This window comes from Sarcophilus harrisii, chromosome 3 (genome assembly GCF_902635505.1).
Source record: "Sarcophilus harrisii chromosome 3, mSarHar1.11, whole genome shotgun sequence".
NCBI classification, from domain to species: Eukaryota; Metazoa; Chordata; class Mammalia; order Dasyuromorphia; family Dasyuridae; genus Sarcophilus; species Sarcophilus harrisii.
In genome coordinates, this window is record NC_045428.1 from 481,506,426 (window position 1) to 481,526,890 (window position 20,465).

The 20,465-nt window shown below is 32.0% G+C and overlaps 1 protein-coding gene across 1 annotated transcript in view; it reads left to right on the forward strand.

The window, feature by feature from the left end:
* AASDHPPT (aminoadipate-semialdehyde dehydrogenase-phosphopantetheinyl transferase) overlaps positions 1-20,465 on the forward strand; it is a 46,518-nt gene that overhangs the window by 586 nt on the left and 25,467 nt on the right. Inside the window, exon 2 of the mRNA XM_003764265.4 lies at positions 2,723-2,948. Coding sequence (XP_003764313.2) covers positions 2,723-2,948 — 226 coding nt within the window. The remainder of the gene's footprint in view (positions 1-2,722; positions 2,949-20,465) is intronic.

Here is a 20,465-nt window from a genome sequence, read left to right on the forward strand (position 1 = left end):
TCCTCTCCTCTTTTTTCTGTTGTCTCTTGATTCAAAGAAGGCCCGGGTTGTTTCAGCGTCCATTGGCTCGGACAGTTCCAGCCCGTGCCCCGGAAAGGTAGCATACCTCCTGTTACCGCTGTCACCGAGTTCTGTAGTTTTTAGTCTCATTGTCTAATGTTGTGTCTCCCCCCAAAACAAGACAAAACAAAAAACACAAAACAAAACAAAACATCACTTGATGGATACGTCTCTAGGCTAAACGCCTAAAACTTGTAAGTTCTTGGAGATCTCATTTCTTTAAGGGCTTTAATTAACGCTTTCCAGCTTGGATAGAACTGGCTGAGCTTCAATTCAATTAGACACGGGTTCATTAAGCATTGCTTAGATAGAAAGAAAATGATCTCTTTCTGGAGTTTATGTTAAGGGGACGGGGAAAGAAGGATGCATATAAGATGAAAAAGCAAATAGATAAGGAGATAGGGTCCCTAGGAAGTCAAACGGGTAACTTAAAAGGGTGTTTAAAATGTTATCCTCTCTGCCTTGCACAGCAACTAGTCCTACTAGGTCTCCGTGGAGGGTAGGAAAATCAATCGGTAAATAATTTTTAAGAGCCTGTTATGCTCTTAGCACTGTGCTAAGTGTTGGGCATATAGTAAGAGGCAAGAGATATTCCTGTCCTCCAGGAGTTTTATCATCAAAGGGGACAGATTCCAAGATGGGGACATCAATTTGAAGGCTGTTGAATTAATCCCAAGAAGAGGTAATGAGGTCTTGAATGAGGATGGTGACTGAGAAAAAGAAAAGACATACAAAAGAGATGATGTGGAAGTTGAAAACATTGGGAATCAATTGATGGTAGATGATGGGAAAATTGATGATTTTCTTTTTGTCTGAATATCCTTAATATGTAGCAACGATGCTTAATAAACCTATCTGATGTGTGAAAGGGAAAAATAATGGACGATGCCTTATAGTGAAGTAAAATTAATAATGAATTTTTTAAAGATAGTGTTTTTCCAACTATACATGGTGCTGTCCTAAGTATGCTATATTTAGAACCAGAAGACTTAGATTTGAATTCTGTCTCATTTGTCTAATTGCCTGTGTGACCTTGGACAAATTTCTAAAACTCTCTGGGTCTCAGTTCCTTAATCTGTAAAATGAATTTATTTAACCAAATGATCCCCCTTTCATTTTCTAAATCCATAATACTTTGTAAAGGATATGTAAAGGTAATATTGAATATGTTTTTTATCTTACTCTGTTAGTATTTCTATTGGTTTTCATAAGAAGTTCAGCATTTTAACATTGTATTAAATCATCATATGATTACTATTTATTGCAGATGTTATTCCAGGCCTTTTTTTTTTTCTTCCTGTGTATGGCTAACCCTTGAAATATTAGTCCTAACTGGATGACTGAAATGCTTGGATTTAAAATCTGTAAAATTTATTTTGCAGTATATTCATGTATCATTTAAAAAAATGTTTATTGTATAAAAAAAGTTCTAATTGATTTTATGGCAGCTATAATGTGGTTTTCACATTTTGTTTACTGATAAATAATTTTCCATTGTTTAATGACTTTCTTTGTGCTAGCTCTTGGCAGAAAGTATGTTGTAATAAAATTAATTTGTAAAAGTCACAAAAAATTTTTCAATTTAAAAAGAGATCTATCCAGAAAACAGTTTAGTATTGAAAATGATCAATGAAAATTATTATAGAGCAGTGCAATGTTTCATAAAAAAGAAATCAACTTGTTCTGTATCCTAGGGTAGCATCAAACCCAAAGCTCTTTCTGTAGGTGCAGTATAACTGAGTTAATATTGTTGTGGTAATTGGTATATTTTCCTGATTGGCTTATTTCTTTAAGATTTTTCTCTTTTTAGGTTTGACAATTTAAAATTAATTTTAATATCATATTTTCCCTAACTGTATTGCAGAGAGACCACATTTCTAATGGGAATCACTTATTTTAAAATTGAAAAAATTTAAGACAAAGTAAAAAATAAGGTAATTTTAATATAATAATGTCTTCAAAATAATTCTCCTTTGTTACTTTTAATTACCTAGTTTTTTACTTATATTTCAGATATATGAATAAATATTTTTGGTTATTTAAAAATAAGTAACTAAAATGAAAGCAAAAGATACTAAGAGCTTGTTATCACAAACAGTTCAGGGATAGCAAATAAGAAGAGCATTGTGGAAGTTAGCTCACAAAATTCATTATTATGCTTATTGTCAGTAATGTGAGATATTTTCTAATGATTATAATAGCAGTTATTTAACATGTTAAAGTTGGCAAAATGCTATATAAATATTATCTAATTTTATCCTCATAACAAATTTGTGATATTAGCTGCTATTATTAATCTTATTTTATAGATAAGGAAACTGAGTCAAGCAGAGGGTAAATGGTTTGCCGAGGATTGCATGGCAATTAAGTGTTTTGAACTTAGGTCTTCCTGACTCCAGGCCCAATGTTTTGTCTAGTGTTTGACATGGGGGCATTTGATGTAATTTTCAGTGAATATTATTATATACCTTTCTTTTTATTATATCTTTTTATATACAAAACATATGTATGGGTAATTTTTCAACACTGAACCTTGCAAAAACTTCTGTTTCAACTTTTCCCCTCCTTCCCTCCACCCCCTCCCCTAGATGGCAGGTAGTCCCATACGTGTTTAATATGTTAAAATATTATATACCTATTTTAAATATCATTAAATTCATAGGTGGGTCGATTGATGATGAGGAAATTGATTGCAGAAAAATTGACCATCCCTTGGAATAATATACACTTGAAGAGAACTTCAAAAGGGAAGCCAGTACTTGTAAATGACTCATTTAATATTCATCCAGATTTCAACTTTAATATCTCACATCAAGGAGACTATGCAGTTCTTGCTGCTGAGCCTAAGCTACAAGTTGGAATTGATATCATGAAGACAACTTTACCAGGTAATATTCTATTTCTGTAGTATAATTTACTTATCTAGTTCTTTCAGATTCCTTAATTCTAACAGCTAAGGGATCTTGGAGTAAGTTTAGGATAGTTATTTTAAGTCTGTAAAAATGTTCCTTTGCTTCCCAGTCTTTAAAAATTTTGATATAGTAGAAAATAAATTCTGGAAGAACAGTTCTGAAAAAGTGATTATTGTTTCTCTGAAGAGTAAAAAGAAGAAAAAGTATATTTGTAGGGATACACATTTCTTCCTTAGCTTTGATGACCTTTGATTTCAGTATTTATTTCTTTCCCTTACTAAGTTTAAACAAGAACTTATTTTATTTATTTGATTTGTGATCTTATTGGTGTCAGTATGCTTTATATATCTTATACATATCTTCTAGATTTTTTGTTGGAGCTCTTTCTAATTCTTTTGACATTTTATGAGTACCAGTAGAACACATCTGAGTATTTTTCACCTTTAGACTCTTACCAACCCACCTTCTTTTCTGTAATGTTTTCTGTTTGGTTTTCTTAGGGTCTCTGACAGCAGCCTTCCTTTCACTTCAGTAATCACCACAAGAGTAGCCAGGTGTTAAAATCCAAATCCTTTATTATCTCATTTAAAGTCTTGTCTCCTTTCCTGGGGCCCTATTAGCTTTCTTAAAGGCCTTCTGGAGTCTTGGTTTCAGTGGAGAAACTAAGGAGGAAAGCCTGCCACCACAGGATGTGAGATGGGATGACTCTGTCTGAGTCCAAGGGCTTGTGCTTCATCCGCTTGTCTTCCCTAGCTCTCCATCTATCTAGCTGAGGCTCCTAGCTTATATGCCCTACTCTGAGTATAAACCAATCATTATATCACTAGGAAACTGTTATTTATTGTAAGATTAAATCAATCATGCTGAACTAGAGAACTATCAATTATCCATGCTAAACTAGATAACCATTGTTTTTATCAATTCCACTTAGTGTCTTGTAAACATCCTTGTTTCAAGTTCAGAGTTCTGTCCCATAACATCTCCATCTTTCTTTTGTTTTAGAACATAAGGTGGTCACTTTCCCTGATTTCTCAAGGAGGTGAGAACCCCCCCAAAAAGGAGGTGATCACGCCTTCCCTGACTCCTCAAAAAAGGGGTGAAAACATTGAAAAAAGAGGTGATCACGCCCTCCCTGACTTCTCAGGAAGGGAGATGAAAACACCAAAGGAAATGGGGAATCAAATCAGATTAGCAGATTTCTGAAGGGTCTCATTTGAAACAAATATATATAATATCAACATGGGAGGTATTACACATAATTACATAAATTACATAAGCACATAGTAACATAGCACAGGCTAGTAGTGATGTAACAAATAACATGAATCAACCTGAGGAATTATACATGTCCATAAATCTTAGAAATAGTCCCAAAGGAATCTATTGTCCATTACTTTATGTTTAGGGAATCCAATGATTCCTGCAAGTTTTGAAGTCCTGTTAATAGTCTTGTCAATAATTTTTCATCTCAGTGAATCCAGTGATTCCTGTTGGTTTTGAAGTTCTGTGACAATCTCATTATCAGCCATGTTCTTTCAGTGTCAGATGTTTCTTAGGTCTTCTCATTTGTTTTGAGGTTTTTCTCTTTTTTCTGTCTCTCTCCCATGGACAAGGCGAATACAGCTTGTTGGCACCCATCTGATTCTTTCTCCATCTGTAGAGATATAAGCAAACTCTTTCTCCCAAGCAGTTAACCTGTCTAGTCCCTTCTATTCAGCACTTTCTCTCCTTATCACCTGGCAATTACATTGGAGTTTTTTGCACTGGACACTGTTCTTCTGTTGGGTTAAAAAGCCTATATTCTCTCCAATTGTAAATCCCTTTCTGCCATCTGATTGCTTTTTGGCTGATTGATCATGTCTTAATATTGAATTTCTAAAGACTCTCTGGGTGTAACCTCGGTTGCCATCATGCCCTGGATGCCTTGGAGCTGGGCCCTGCCTCTCATTTCCCTGGGTCAATCTACATTCTGAAGCCTAGTGGAAGCCTCTGTTGCATTTTGGACATAGGATCTTCTCTCACCCTATCTTCTCACTCTATCTCTATGCTTGCATTGAGCTCTCAGTTGTCCTATTTTTCCACACTGAAAGCATTGACCAGTTTCTCTGGAAGTCCCTTGCCAAGAGGGACCCTGTCTTCCCATATTTTGCATCACAGCCTGGATATAATAAGCATTTGTGCCCACTGTGGTACAGCCTCTTATGATCTCCTCTAAAAGAGCATCTTTGTGTAGTCCCCATATAATTCTTCTACAAACCTCATTGGCATTTTCCTTAGCCAGTTGTCTTATCATAATTCTTGTAGCTGCATTTTCTCCAATGGTTCTCGGGACAGCTGTTTGCAAATGTCCCACAAAATCAGCAAAAGGTTCATTGGGACCTTGCTCTATTTTTGTGAAGGCTTCCCCTTCACCTTTTCCTGGGAGGGAGCCCCAAGCTTTTATAGCAGCAGCAGCAATTTGCTTATGTGCTATCAAAGGGTAAACTATTCTGTGCTATAGTGTCTGCATACTGACCTTTACCTTCTAGTTGGTCAAAGGTGATTTGCATATTAACTCCAGTTTGCTTATTGCGTTGGGCTTGTATCCTATGTAGTTCACTATACTCCAAAAGCCACAACAAGTTTTGTCCAGGTTCTAAACATATCCTTGCTATGGATTTCCAATCACTAGGGGTTAAGATTTCATAAGCCAAATTCTCTAGTAGCATCTTAACATAAGATGATGTAGCCCCATAAAGAGTCCAACCCTTTTTCAAATCCTTAATTTTTTTCCAGATGAAAAGGAGTGTATCTTCTCCTTTGTTGACCTGAAGATTCAAATTCTTCAATCACAGAGTATGCATTTATCAAATCAGACATATCCTGTCCTTCGTTTTTAGCCTTAACCAGTGCCTTTTGTAATTTTGTCATAGGGCTGCTTCCTGTGTAGTGCTGATTGTGTCACTGCCCCTTCCCTTCCTCCTTCTCCCTCTACCCATGAAGGTTTAATTGAGGGGGGTAGGTCAGGGGTTGGGGAATGCTCTGTTGACTCCTGCGGTGAAGCACTACACTCCTTAATTTCATCAGAATTGTACTTAACTCCATTCTTGTCTAATTCTTTATGCTTTTCAACTAGTTTGTCTGTATCCTCCCCCTCCTGCTCTTTCTTCTTTTTTCTTATTCTAATTATCATATAATATTGCTATTTTTATATACATTGTTATATACGTTGTTTTCTTGCTCATTTTACTTTGTATCAATTTGCCTTTCCAGATTTTTCTAAAATCATGCTGCTTGTTATTTCTTACAGCACCGTAGTGTGCCACAACAATTATATTCCATGACTTGTTCAGCCAGTTCCTAATTGATGGTTGAATATCCTTTCAATTTCCGGTTCTTTGCCATTACAAAAAGAGCTGCAATAAATATTTTTGTAAAAATAAGTCCTTTTCTCTTTTTGGATCTCTTTGAGATAGTTTTAGTAGTGGTATTCTTTAGGCATAGTTCTAAGTCATTCTCCAGAGTGATTACTTCACAACTCTATTAACAGTGCAGTAGAGTCCCATTTTTTTCCACATCCCCTCCAATATTTATTTATTTTTTTTAGGCAATCTGATAGGTGTTTAAGGTAGTGCTTCAGTGTTTTAATGTGTAGTTCTCTAATCAATAGTGATTTGGGGATTTTTTTTTTTTATGACTTCTGAAAATTGCCAGTTCATATTCTTTGACCATTTATCAATTGGGGAATGATTTGCTTTCATATATATTTGACTCAGTTATCTATATATTTGAAAAATGAAATCTTTATCAGAGCTAATTGTTACGCATTCTCCTCCCTCCCCTTCCCAAGTTTTCTGTTTTCTTTCTATTCTTGGTCATTGGTTTTATTTGTGTAAAAATTTTTAAATTTAATTTAGTAAAATTATCCATTTTATATTTTATAATACTCTATCTTGTGTTTAGGTCTAAATTTTTCCTTTATCCACAGATCTATTTGACAGGTAAAACTATTCTCTGTTCCCCTAATTTGCTTATTATATCACCTTTTATTTCTAAATCATTTATTTATGTTGACCTTATCTTGGTTAAAGAAGCAGTTGTAAGCTCTTTATACCTAGATTCTTCAATAACTATTTTCCAGTTTTCCCAATAGTTTTTGTTAAATAGTGAATTCTTGTTTCAAAAGCTAGAGTCTTTGGGTTTATCAAACAGTAGATTATTACAGTCATTTACAACTTTATGTGTTATATTCAATCCATTCCACTGATCCATCACTATTTTTTAGCCAATACCAAATTATTTTGAGGATTACTGCTTTATCATATTGATTGAGATAGCTAGGCCACTTTCCTTCATTTATTTTTCATTGATTGCCTTGTTATTCTTGATCTTTTGTTCTTCTAGATGAATTTTGATATTATCTTTTTCTAGCTGTATAAGGTTTTTTTTTTTGTTTTTTGTTTTTTTGTATTTTGATGGGTGTTTGAATAAATAACTTAATTCATATAGTTCCTGAGTTGTCTTGGCACATTGACCCCCTAGTATTTTATGTTGTCCACAGTTATTTTAAATGGAATTTTTTTTTCTATCTCTTGTTGCTTGATTTTGTTGGTAATATATTAAAATGCTGATGATTTATTTATTTTATATCCTGCAACTTTGTTAAAGTTCTTAATTTTTTTTTTTTTTTTAGTTCTTAATTTTTTAATGATTCTTTAGGATTCCCTAATTATACAATATCATCTGCAAAGAATAATAGTTTTCTTTACTCATTGCCTATCCTAATTCCTTCAATTTCTTTTTCTTCTCTAATTGTTAGAACTAGCATTTCTAATACAATATTGAATAATGGTGATGATAGGCATTCTTACTTCACCTCGATTTTATTGGAAAGGCTTCTAGCTTGTCCACATACATGAATAATGCCTGCTGATCATTTTAGATAGATGCTACTAATCATTTTAAGGAACATTCCACTTATTCCCATGGCTTTTTATAGCGTCTATTGAGATAATTCTGTTATTTCTATTGGTTTTATTATTTTTATGTTGATAAATTATGTTGATTCTCTTTTCCTAATATTGAACCAGTCCTGCATTCTTGGTATAAATCCCTCATGATCATAGTATATAATCCTTGTAATATATTGTTGTAATCTCCTTGCTAATATTTTATTTAAGAGTTTTCCATCAATATTGATTAGGGAAATTGCTCCATAGTTTACTTTCTCTGTTTTAGTTCTTCCTGTCTTAGGTATCAGAACCATATTTGTGTCATAAAAGAACTCCTTCTTCACCTATTTTTCCAAATAGTTTATATAGTACTGGAATTAACCATTCTTTAAATGTTTGGTAGAATTCACTTGTGAAAACATCTGGCTATGGAGATTTTTCTTAGGGTATTCATTTGCTGTCTTGTTCAATTTCTTTTTCTAAGTTGGAGTTCTTTAAGTATTCTATTTCTGGTTCTGTTAATCTGATCAGTTTACATTTCTGTAAATATGCATTCTGTTTAAATTGTTAGTTTATTGTCACATAATTGGGCAAGGTAGCTCCTAATAATTTTTTACATTTTCTTTTCATTCATGGTGAATTCATGAATTTCAATTTCAGTATTAATAATTTGGTTTTCTTCTTTCCTTTTAAAAATCAAATTAACCTCTTCTGTTGTATTTTTCATAATACCAGCTTCTAGTTATATTAGTTTAATTAATTTTTATTTTGTTTTTCAAGCTCTGCAATTTGGTATTTTGTTGAGGATTTTTATTTTATGGTTTTTCTATGTTTTACTTGCATATCTAGTTTGTTGACTTGTTCTTTCTCTTATTTTATTGATGTAAGTGTTTAGAGAATTTTTTCCATTAAGTCCTGCTTTGGTGTTATCCATAAATTTTGATATGAAGTTTTATTTATGTCATTCCCTTTAATGCAATTACTGTTTGTATGATTTTTTTCTTTGATTCACTCATTTTTCAGGATGATATTATTTAATTTCCAATTAATTTTTAATCTACCTTTTCTTTGCCATTTATTGAATATGATTTTTATTGCATTATGTTCTGAAAAGGATGTATTTAATATTTCCACCATTATTCATTTGATTGTGAGGCTTTTATGTTCTATTACATTGTAATTGTGTGTATGTGTAGGTGCCATGGAACTGCTAAGAAAAAAGCGTATTCCTTTCCATCCTCATTCATTTTTTGCCAGAGCTCTATCATATCTATTTTTTTAATAAAATTCTATTCACCTTTTTACCTTCTCTGTTCTTTATTTTTTGATTAGTTTTATCTAGTTCTGAATGAGAAAGTTGAGGTTCCCCACTCTATTATTTTACTCTTCCTTTTTAGAACTCATATGACTTATTTTAAAATTTGGATACTATACTGTTTGATACATATATGTTTAGTATTGATATTATTTCATTGTCTATGATATCTTTTAGTAAGATGTAGTTTCCTTTTTTAATTAGATTTCTCTTTGCTTTTGTTTTGCCTGAGATCATGCTTATGACTTCTTTTTTTTTTTTTTTATTTTGGCTGAAGTATAATATATTCTGCTCCAACCTCTTACCTCTATTCTTTGTGTGTCTATCTGCTTTAGATGTGTTTTCATAGACAACTTATTGTTGGATTCTGGTTTCTAAGCTCTTTGTAATCCATTTCAGTTTTATGAATGAGTCCATCACATTCACATTTCCACTTACTTCCCTCCATCTTATTTCCCCCCTTTTTATCCTGCTTTCTTGACTTCCTTTCACCTTGTTCCTCCTCACCAATGTATTTCTGATGACTACTGCCTCCCCTAAACTGCTCTACCTTCTCTCAGTCCCCTCTTCCATCCTATTTCTCTGTGCAATAAGATGGATTTCTATATTCATCTCAGTGAGTATATAATCCTTTTCTAAGTAATTCTTATGAGACTAAGGTTCAATTGTTGTCCACTACCCCCATGCCATCTTTATCTTCAGTGTTATAGCTCTTTTGTACCTCTTCATGTGAGACAATTTACCCTATTCCATTTCTCCTTTCCCTTTTCTTGCAGTACAGTCTCTTTCCTTATCTGTTATTATTGCTATTTTTTGATATTGGCCCAACAAAGTTATCTTATATCTATTTCTTCTTTAAGTATAATTCTCATTGTCCTAATATTGATAAAGTTTTTAAGAGTTATAAGAATAATCTTTAGATTTAACCTTATTGAATCCCTTATGATTTCTCTTTCCTGTTTAACTTTTTAGGCTTCTCTTGAGTCTTGTATTTGAAAAATCAGATTTTCTGGTCACCTCTGGTCTTTTCATCTGGAATGCTTGAAAGTTCTCAATTTCAATGTCCATATTGTTCCCTGAAGTATCATAATCAGTTTTGCTGGTTGTAATTTTATTCATTATCATTCATTGGTGATTTTTGGTTGTAATCCTAGCTCCCCTGACTTCTAGAATATCATATTCTAAGACTTCTAATTCTTTAATATAGAAATCCTGTGTAATCTTGAATGTCTCTTTATGGCATTTGAGCAAGATATTTGCTTGCATTATTTTCTCCTTGATCTAGGAACTCTGTAATTTATGTATAATATTTCTGGGAGTTTTCTTTTTGTGATTCTTTCAGAAGGTGATTGGTGGATTCTTTTGAATTCAAATTTTACTCTTTAGTTTTCAAATATCAGTACAGTTTTCCTTGACAAATTCTCAAAACATGATGTCTAGGTTCTTTTTTTGATCATGATTTCAAATAGTCCAATAATTCTTACATTTTCTTTCTTTAATCTGTTTTCTAGATCAGTTGTTTTTACAATGAGCTATTTAACATTTTTTCTAATTTTTTAGTTCTTTTCATTGTGTTTTATTGAGTCTTCATAGCTCATGAAACTATTTGCTTTCATTTGTCCAGTTCTTATTTATAGGGAATTATTTTTTTCAGCAAGTTGTGCTTTCTTTTTGATTTGGCCACTTCTACTTTTTAAGATCTTTTTATTCAGTTAATTTTTGTACATTTTTCCTTTTTATGTGTGTGTGTGTTTTTCTTTTACTAAGCTGTTACCTCTTTTTTCATGATTTATCCTTTTTTCCCCTAATTTTCTTTTTACCTCTCTTATTTGATTTTTAAAATCCTTTTTGAGATATTTTAGGAGTTTTGGGCTGGAGACCACTTATTTTTCTTTGAGACTTCACATGGAGTCATTTTAACATTGTTGTCTTTTTCAGAGTTTGTGTTTTAATCTTCCTTGTCACCAAAGTAATTTACTATGATCAGGTTCTATCCTACACTTTCCTTTTCCCCCACTTTTTTCATGATTTTTAATTTTATATTGAAATTATGCTCTGCTTCTAGGTTGGGAAAGGTATTTTGTCACAAACTTCTTGTGCTGGGGGCTTGGTACCTTCTGCTTGCCTCTTCTAGAGCTGTGAGTCCTCAAACTTTACCCTTGCTAGGGCCATGAGGTCTTGCCACTGGCCTGCTATTGACTTGCTTGGATGTAACTTGTATTTTAATGCACTATCTTTTTGCCCTAGTGAGATAGAGCTTTTCTGCTGACTTGAATTGCCTTGGCATAGAAAATTGTTTCATCCCCATCCCTCTGCTGATTATGCCACTCAAAAAGTAATTTTGAGACTTTACCTTATAATTGTTTGGTGGTGAATTTATGGGAGAGTTCAGGTAAAAATAATGATTGGTTATTAATTTTGGAAGGATATTGTTTATCATATTCAGGAAAATATTTTATTTTTTCTATTGTTTTAAATATTTTAATACATTTAGCTATGTTTTTTCCCCAATAGTATTTTGCTTTTACAATTACTATTGAAGTGCCCAGATGAGAGAAAATATAGGACACCCAAAATAATGTAAATTTAAGAGTGTTTATTGCTAGCTAGTGACTAAACCCCACCAGAACAAGGGAGTCAGTATCAAGAAATTTCAGAGACATATTTATAGAATGAAATATAAAAATTCCCTAATACATTTGTCATACTAAAGGAATTTCATCCTAGACAGGAGGCAAAGATTATCACACTAAGGGTGCCATTTCCAGACAGGTAATAAGATAGTATTTCTTTATGTTTATCAAGTTGTCAAGGTCTTAGGTTTTTTAGGGCAGCACATCTGGGGGTGTAAAAATACCATCTACATTAGGGTGTGAAGAGCTAATAACAAACTTCTAACTACAAAGTTTCAAGATTATATTTCTCACACTCCTGAGGGGTGTCCTTCCACTTCATTATGTAGTTTTTAACATTCATTTTTGTAAAACTTTGTGTTCTAAATTTTTTCCCCTTCCCTCTCTTATCTCACCCTTCCATAAAACAGCAAGCTGATGTAGGCTTTTTACATATTTCTGATGTTGTGCAAGAAAAATCAAACCAAAAGGGGGAAAAAACATGGGAAAGAAAAAAAACAGAAAGTTAAAATACTTTGCTTCCATTCACATTTCGGTTTTCATAGTTCTCTTTTTGGATGTGATCGGCATTTTCCATCCCAAATCTATTGGAATTGCTTTGAATCACTGCATTATTTAGAAGACGCAAGTCCATTACAGTTGATCATCATTGTAATAATATATTCTTTTGGTTCTTTTCACTTCACTCAGCCTCAGTTCATATTGAGCTTTCCAGGCTTTTCTGAAATTAGCCTACTCATCATTTCTTATAGAACAATAATACTCCATAACATACATATACCATAACTTATTCAACCATTCCCCAGTTAATAATATCCACTCAATTTCCAAATATTTGCCACCACAGAAAGAACATTTTTGCACATATGGATCCGTGATACAGATCTGGTAGTAAGACTGCTGAATCAAATTGTATGCACAGTTTAATAGCCCTTTGAACATAGTTCCAAATTGCTCTGTAGAATGGTTAGATCAATTCACAACTCCACCAACAATGCATTAGTTTTTCAGTTTTCCCACATGCCCTCCAAAATTTATTTTTATCTTTCCCTGTTATCTTAGGCAATCTGAAAGGTGTGAGATAGTTCCTCAGTTGTCTTAATTTGCATTTATTTAATCAATAGTGATTTAGAGTATTTTTTCATATATTTAGAATTTTAATTTCTTCATCTGAAAATTGTCTGTTAATATCCTTTGACCAGTTATCAATGGAGGGATTTTAGAAATGAGGCTTTGGGACAGCTAGGTGACACAGTGGATTAGAGCACCAGCACTGAATTCAGGAGGACCTGAGTTCAAATTTGATCTCAGACACTTAATACTTCCTAGCTGTTTGACCCTGGGCAAGCCACTTAACTCCAATATATCTGGAAATGAGACCTTTATCAGAAACTCTGGCTGTAAAATTTTTTTCTCCAAATTGCTGCTTCCCTTCTAATCTTGATTGCATTGGCTTTGTTTGTGTAAAAACTTTTAAATTTAGCGTAATTGAAATTATCCATTTTACGTTTCATAATATTTTCTAGTTCTTCTTTGGCCATAAAATCCTTACTTCTCCACAGTTCTTAGAGATAGACTATCCCTTGCTTTCCTCATTTACTTGTAGTGTCACCATTTATGTCTAAATCACTAACCTATTTCAGCTTTATCTTGGTAGAAGATGTTAAATGTTAAGTCAGTACCTAGTTTCTGACATACCATTTTCCAATTTCCCCAGAAATGTTATCATATAGCAAGTTCTTATCCCAGAAGCTGGAGTCATTGAGTTTATCACACACTCGATTACTATAGTCATTGATTATTGTGTCTTGTATACCTAACCCATTTCATTGATGCATTACTCTATTTCTTAGTCAGTACCAAATAGTTTTGATGACCACTGCTTTATGATACAGTTTTAGGTTTGGTGTGGATTAGGTTACCTTCCTTTGCATTTTTTCCCATTAATTACCTTTAAATTTTTGATATTTTGTTCTTCCAGATGCATTTTATTATTTTTTCTAGCTCTATAAAGTAATTTTTTGGTAATTTGATTGGTATGGCACTGAGTAAGTAGATTAATTTAGGTAGCATTGTAATTTATACTGTATTATGTTAGCTCAGCACACCCATGAGCAATCAATGTTCTTCCAGTTGCTTAGGTCTAATTTTATTTGTGTGCAAAATGTTTTGTAATTGTGTTCCTGGCTTTGTCTTGTTAAGTAGACTCCCAAATATTTTATATTGTTATTTAGAGTTATTTTAAGTGGTATTTCTCTGTCTCTCTTGCTTTTGGGACTTTGTTGCTAACATGCCAATTTATTTATATGAGATCATTTTATATTTTATAACTTTTCTAAAGTTGTTAATTGTTTCTAGTAGTTTTTCAATAGATTCTCCAGGATTCTCTAAATATACCATCATATCTGCAAAGAAGATGGTTTTGTTTCTTTATTAGCTCTAACTCCAATTCCTTCTTCTTTTCTTATTACTAAAGCTAACATTTCCAATACAATGTTGAATAATAATAATGACATTTAGCTATCTTGTTGAAGTTCTTTTCTATATCTGTTAAAATAACCATGTGAGACTCAAATACTTATTTTTAATGTGATTCATTACATTTAAATTTTCCATTTTAATTTATATCTGCATTTTCTTAATGTAATGAATCTGAATAATTTTTTAACCTAATGTAGCATTTTGGTAGGATTTGTTGAATATTATTTTATTAATATTCATTAGTGATTTTGACCTATAAATTTTTTTGTTCTTTTTTTGGCTTTCTCTCATTTGGGAATTAAGATCCTCTTTGGCTCATAGAAGGGAAAATCAGTTTCCAAAAGGCAATAGCAAGGAAAGGATTAAATACATTCTAAGCTTGAGAAAAAATGATGCTGAGCCACAGGGCAAAATGATGGATTTAGGAAACAGCAGGCTAGTGTGTGGTTAGAAGACAATGCATGGTAGAAGTCTTTTGTAAAGTAAATCTAGAAAGGGAGGCTGGATCCAAACTGAGAAGGGTTTTAAATTTATTCTAGAGGCAGTAGGAAATTACTAGCACTTTTTGAGATGGTTCATGGTGTGGTCAGACTCATATTTTAGTAAAATTATTTTGGTAGCTGTTTACAGAAAGCATTGGAAAACACAGTTTACTTGCTCCTAATACGCTGGAAAAGCTTCAGCAGTAGCAAACAGTCCCTACTGTGTCTCAGGTACTCGAGATACAAGGGCAACAGTTCCTCTTAAGGAATTTGTATTTTATTGCAGTTTTAAGCTTTAATAGGGTAAGACAATCCTGAGACTGTTGGAATACTATATATATGTATATATATATATAGAGAGAGAGAGAGAGAGAGAAGGAGAGTAGTATTTAGTGAACCGTCTTTCAAATTCTACCTCGTAAACATATTGTCTGTGTAACATTAGGTTAAGTCACGTAATCTCAGAGTCATGCAGTCTCAAGATAAGTTGCTGAGAGAGTGCTGTCTTACATTAATAGTAAGTTTCTTTTCTATCAAGTACTTGTCCTAATGAAATCACAACTTCAGTTCTTATCCCGAGTCCCCTGTTCAAAGGAAATCAATGACAGATTGAACTTGTGAATTTTCTAACTAGGTTAAAATGTCCATTAATGCAATTAGTGATGTGTATCTGGAGCTCGAAAGAGAAAAGATAACTCTAAAAGAAGAGAAATGCTAAAAGATTGTAAGATAGAAGTTTCATTTCTATAAATTGGTATGACAGTCAAAATTTTTTATTTGTTATTAAGTCATTAAGTCATTAATATAACATTCATTAAGATAGCGGTGATTAGTACAATATTTAAGGGACAAATTGGAAAAGTCAGTAAATAAAAATTTGGAGATACAGAATTTCTGTATTTTAGTGGGTATTTTTTGTTTTTTTGTTTTGTGAAGAAAAAAGTGGTAGAATCAAGTAAATAAGAAGTTGTACTTACTATTCTTTCAGATGACTTAATTCCTTTTTTTATAGTGTTGAAATTATATCATTGCTATTGCTCATGTTTTTTTCACTCCTACAAGGATTTTTTTTTCCCCACCGGATCTTCCACAGTGTGGTGCTGTTGCTCTTTAAGTTTACCTGCAAAGCTAGCCCCTTTAGAAAAAAAAAAAACAACCAAAAACCCTCCTGTTTTATTACTTTTATTATTGCATGTAATTGTTTAATCTTTTATGTTATTGAGTAAGTACAAAGTATGTGAAGATGCTGTAATAATTTAATTGATATATAATTATTTGAGGGCTTTCTAATGATTGTGCTATGATGTCAGTTTTTATTAATATGCATATATTTTGAAAAATTTGCTTTGATTTCCCCAGTTGTTTTTAGAGTAAATCAAATGGTTTCTTGAAGTATATGAAGTAATAATTTGAAAATTCTAACAAATAAAAATGATAATATAGCTAACAATATTCTTGACTTTTGTTTGAGCCTCTTTATGCCTCTTATGTAAATCCCAGCTCTGTATTTCTAGCATATGAAATTCAGCATGTCTTAAACTGAGTTTGTCATTACCAGTTACTGAAATAAAAAGCAAGGTTCTCTTGTCTTCCTATTTGTGCAAGGGATAGCACTATTTTTTTTTCCCCAGACATTCAGGTTAAAAACTTTAGTATCATAGAATTTCGAGTTGAAAGGGACTTTAGAAGGCTGATCAATCCAGTGTACTCACTTTACAGATTTGACTTAGAGAAGCTAGTCCAAAGTCACCCAAGTAGTGAATGGCAAACTAACTTCTTTGACTTTAAATCCTCCCCACCCTTTTTTGATTTTTCAATTGCTTAAATAATTCAGGATGGATTGCTTTAACAGCACATTCTATTTTTTCTGATTTATTATTATTATTATTTTATTGATCCTTATCATACTTAGATAATTAATTGATGGTCTGACTTCATGTAGACAGCCAACTCAGATATAACTTGTACATTAATAACAAATTTCTTCCCGTCTTTTAAAACTGGGAATTTATTTTAATTTTTATATTGTTATTTTCTTCTCTCTAAATACAGTATCTACTGAGTTTTTTTCTTTTCTTTTCTTTTCTTTTTTATTTATAAGATATATGCATGGGTAATTTTTCAGCATTGACAGTTGCAAAAGCTTTTGTTCCAACTTTTCCCCCCCTTCCCTCCACCCCTTCCCCCAGATGGCAGGTTGACCAATATATGTTAAATATGTTAAAGTATAAGTTAAATACAATATATGCATACATATCCAAACAGTTATTTTGCTGTACAGAAAGAATTGGACTTTGAAATATTGTACAATTAGCCTGTGAAGGAAATAAAAAATGCAGGCGGACAAAAATAGAGGGATTGGGAATTCTATTAGTGGTTCATAGTCATCTTCCAGACTTCTTTTACTGGGTGTAGCTGGTTCAATTCATTACTGCTCTATTGGAACTGATTTGGTTCATCTCATTGTTAAAGAGGGAGGGCCACGTCCATCAGAATTGATCATCATATAGTATTGTTGTTGAAGTATATAATCATCTCCTGATCCTGCTCATTTCACTCAGCATCAGTTCATGTAAGTCTCTCCAGGCCTTTCTGAAATCATCCTGCTGGTCATTTCTTATAGAACAATAATATTCATATACCACAATTTATTCAGCCATTCTCCAATTAATGGACATCTACTCAATTTCCAGTTTCTGGCCACTACAAAAAGGGCTGCCACAAACATTCTAGCACATATAGGTCCCTTTCCCTTCTTTAAAATCTCTTTGGGATATAAGCCCTCTACTGAATCTTTTTTCAAAGAAAATGTTAATGATATTTAGGTGTGAGACTTCAGTGTAATCTACAAGTCTTTTGCCCCGTTTTTTTCTCCCTCTCTTATTCTCCCTTTCCCTTTTTCCTTTCTCCTCTTCTTTTCTTTTCCTCCTTTTTACCTATCAGCCTCTTTTCATTTCCTCACATTTAATACTCTTATAGACTTCTCAACTTTATGAAGGAAAAAGATGAGAATGTATTCTTATGTCTCTTCTTTTGAACCATGTTTGTTCTATGTAGTTTTGCTGTACTGACTTTTGATTTTGTATGTGTGTATAGTTTTTTTTTTATTTACATTGTTTTCTTCATTGTGTATATTATTTTTCTGATTGTATTTACTTCACTATACATCATCTCATGTATCTTCTTTCTATACTTCTCTTTATTCATCACATTCATCATTTCTTCTGGCATAATGACATCCCACTCAATGAGCATCTGTTTTTTTCAAGTTCTTTGCTATCACAAAAACTTCTGCTATAAATATTTTGATAAGGATACTTTCTCATTGTCATTTGCTTCTGTAGGGTATATGTCTTACCAGTGGAATCTCTAACTCAAAGAATATGGGCATTTTACTAACTTTATTTGCATAATTCCAAATTTGTTTTTCAAATTATTATTCTGCTTTATTAGATAGGAAATTTGTTTTTAGTTTAGTGTATATTGTGTTAATGAGTTCCATTGCTTCTGATTCTCCTTTGCCTGAACTAGTTAGTCCATTGATCTACCTTTTTCACTTTTTCTTTAGTTAGTAACAAATAGTTGTGATGACTGGTACTTAATAAAATAATATGAGATTTGGAAGTCATTACATTGTCCTTACATCTTTTCATTATTGCCCTTGATAGTCTAGATCTATTATTCCAAATGAGTTTTGTTATTTTATCATAATTTCCCTTGTATAATTTGATTATTATATGAATTATTATTCATTATTAAATTATTATGTGAATTGACTTTGATAGTATTATCATTTTTATTTTATTAGCATGGCCCAGCAATTAATACAAAATATTTCTCTAGCCATTTAAGTTGTAACTTAATTATTTCTTAAAGGAGCACTTTGCAATTGAATTCATGCAAGTCTTTTGTATGTTTTACTAGATTGGTCCCCAGATAGTTTATGCATTGTGTAATTATTTGGAATGGAATTTGCCTTTTTATTGTTGACTCTTGGATTTTCTTATTGTTATAATATGGAAATTCAGTTGATTTTTGAAGGTTTATTATTATTATTTTTTTAATCCTGAAACTTTGCTGAAGCTATTAGTTGACTTGGTATCTTTTCTGATTCCCTAGGATTTTCTCAGTATAGCATTATACTGTCAGTAGATAGTGATACTTTTATTTTTTTATGTCTTTATATTTTTAATTTCTCTCATTTCTATTAAAAGCATTTCCAGTATTATATCAACTAATATTTGGGAGGTTAGGTATTCTTGTTTTATTCCCATATTTTTGTGAAAATATTTGCTCTCAGAATATGATGCTTGCTTTTGGTTTTAGAAAGATACTATTAAATGCATATGCATTATAAGTTTTGAGCATAACTAAATGTTTTACTTAGTAAAGTTTTTAAAATTTATTCATAAAAGGTGGTTTTAGGTTTCAAAAAATATTATTAAACCATTCCCCCAATGTTGAATAATCTTTGCATTTCTCATATTGATGCAATTTAGTTATGTTTTTGTGCATGTGTACACATTTGTTTATGTATATGTATGCATATATTATATACATATATATGTGCATTTATATATTTGTGCATTTATATTTATGTATGCGTATGTGCTACAGATATTTGTGTCCACATACTTTTGTACACACATATACACAAGCATGAATACATATATATATATGCATTTATGTATGTTTATGTGTGCAGATAGTTACATTCACACATGTATATATAAATATTTTGTAAGCTAAATACAAAGCTATATTAGAACCTAATAGTCACAAAGTATACTATTTTACTTTAGACATAATATAAATATTGATAAAATAATTTCATTGTAGTGTTCTCTCATATTCTTTTCTGTTTTTATATTATAATCAATGGATATATTACAGTTCTTTTGAATTTTATGTAATTCACATAAAAACTACCTTGTTTCTTTTTATTTCTTATTTTTAATATTGCATAATAATTTCACTACATTGATATATCAAGTGACACAGGGGAAAAAGCCCTATCTCTGGAAATAGAGAATATGTGTTCTAATTGTCCCAAAGACGCACACTATCTGTGCATCGCTTAATGATCTGTAACATGATAGTATTTAATTATGTAGCTTTTTAGGCCCCTCCCAGTTTTTGAGCTATGATTATTTGATTTGTTGGGCCACATTGAAAAAATAAGGCTTTGTTTTCCCCACTTAAATTATAATATAGCTACAGATTTTTATCTCTTGGTCATAATCAAATGACAGGGCTGAAAGGGATTTATTATGGAAAGAGCATTAGCTTTAGGTTCAATAATCATTTAGCCTCTCTGGGCTACAGTAAAATTAGATGATTTGATTAGATCTGAATTCTTCTTAACAAACTAGATCTATGATGTTATGATCCAGTTTAACGTCTTCATTTTACAAATTAGAAATTAGACCCCCCTTCCTTTTTCATTAGCGTCATTTATGATTATATTTTCAAATTTTCATTTTTTTTAGAACTTCCTAAGGACTCTTGAATCACAATCATAGTATTTATTAGGTTAACAAGAGATCTGAGATGATAATCTTATTACTAGTATTTTATTTTAGAGATTTAGAAAATATGATCTAGGAAACTTTTATGACTTACCCAAGATTACATGACTACTTAATAACTGA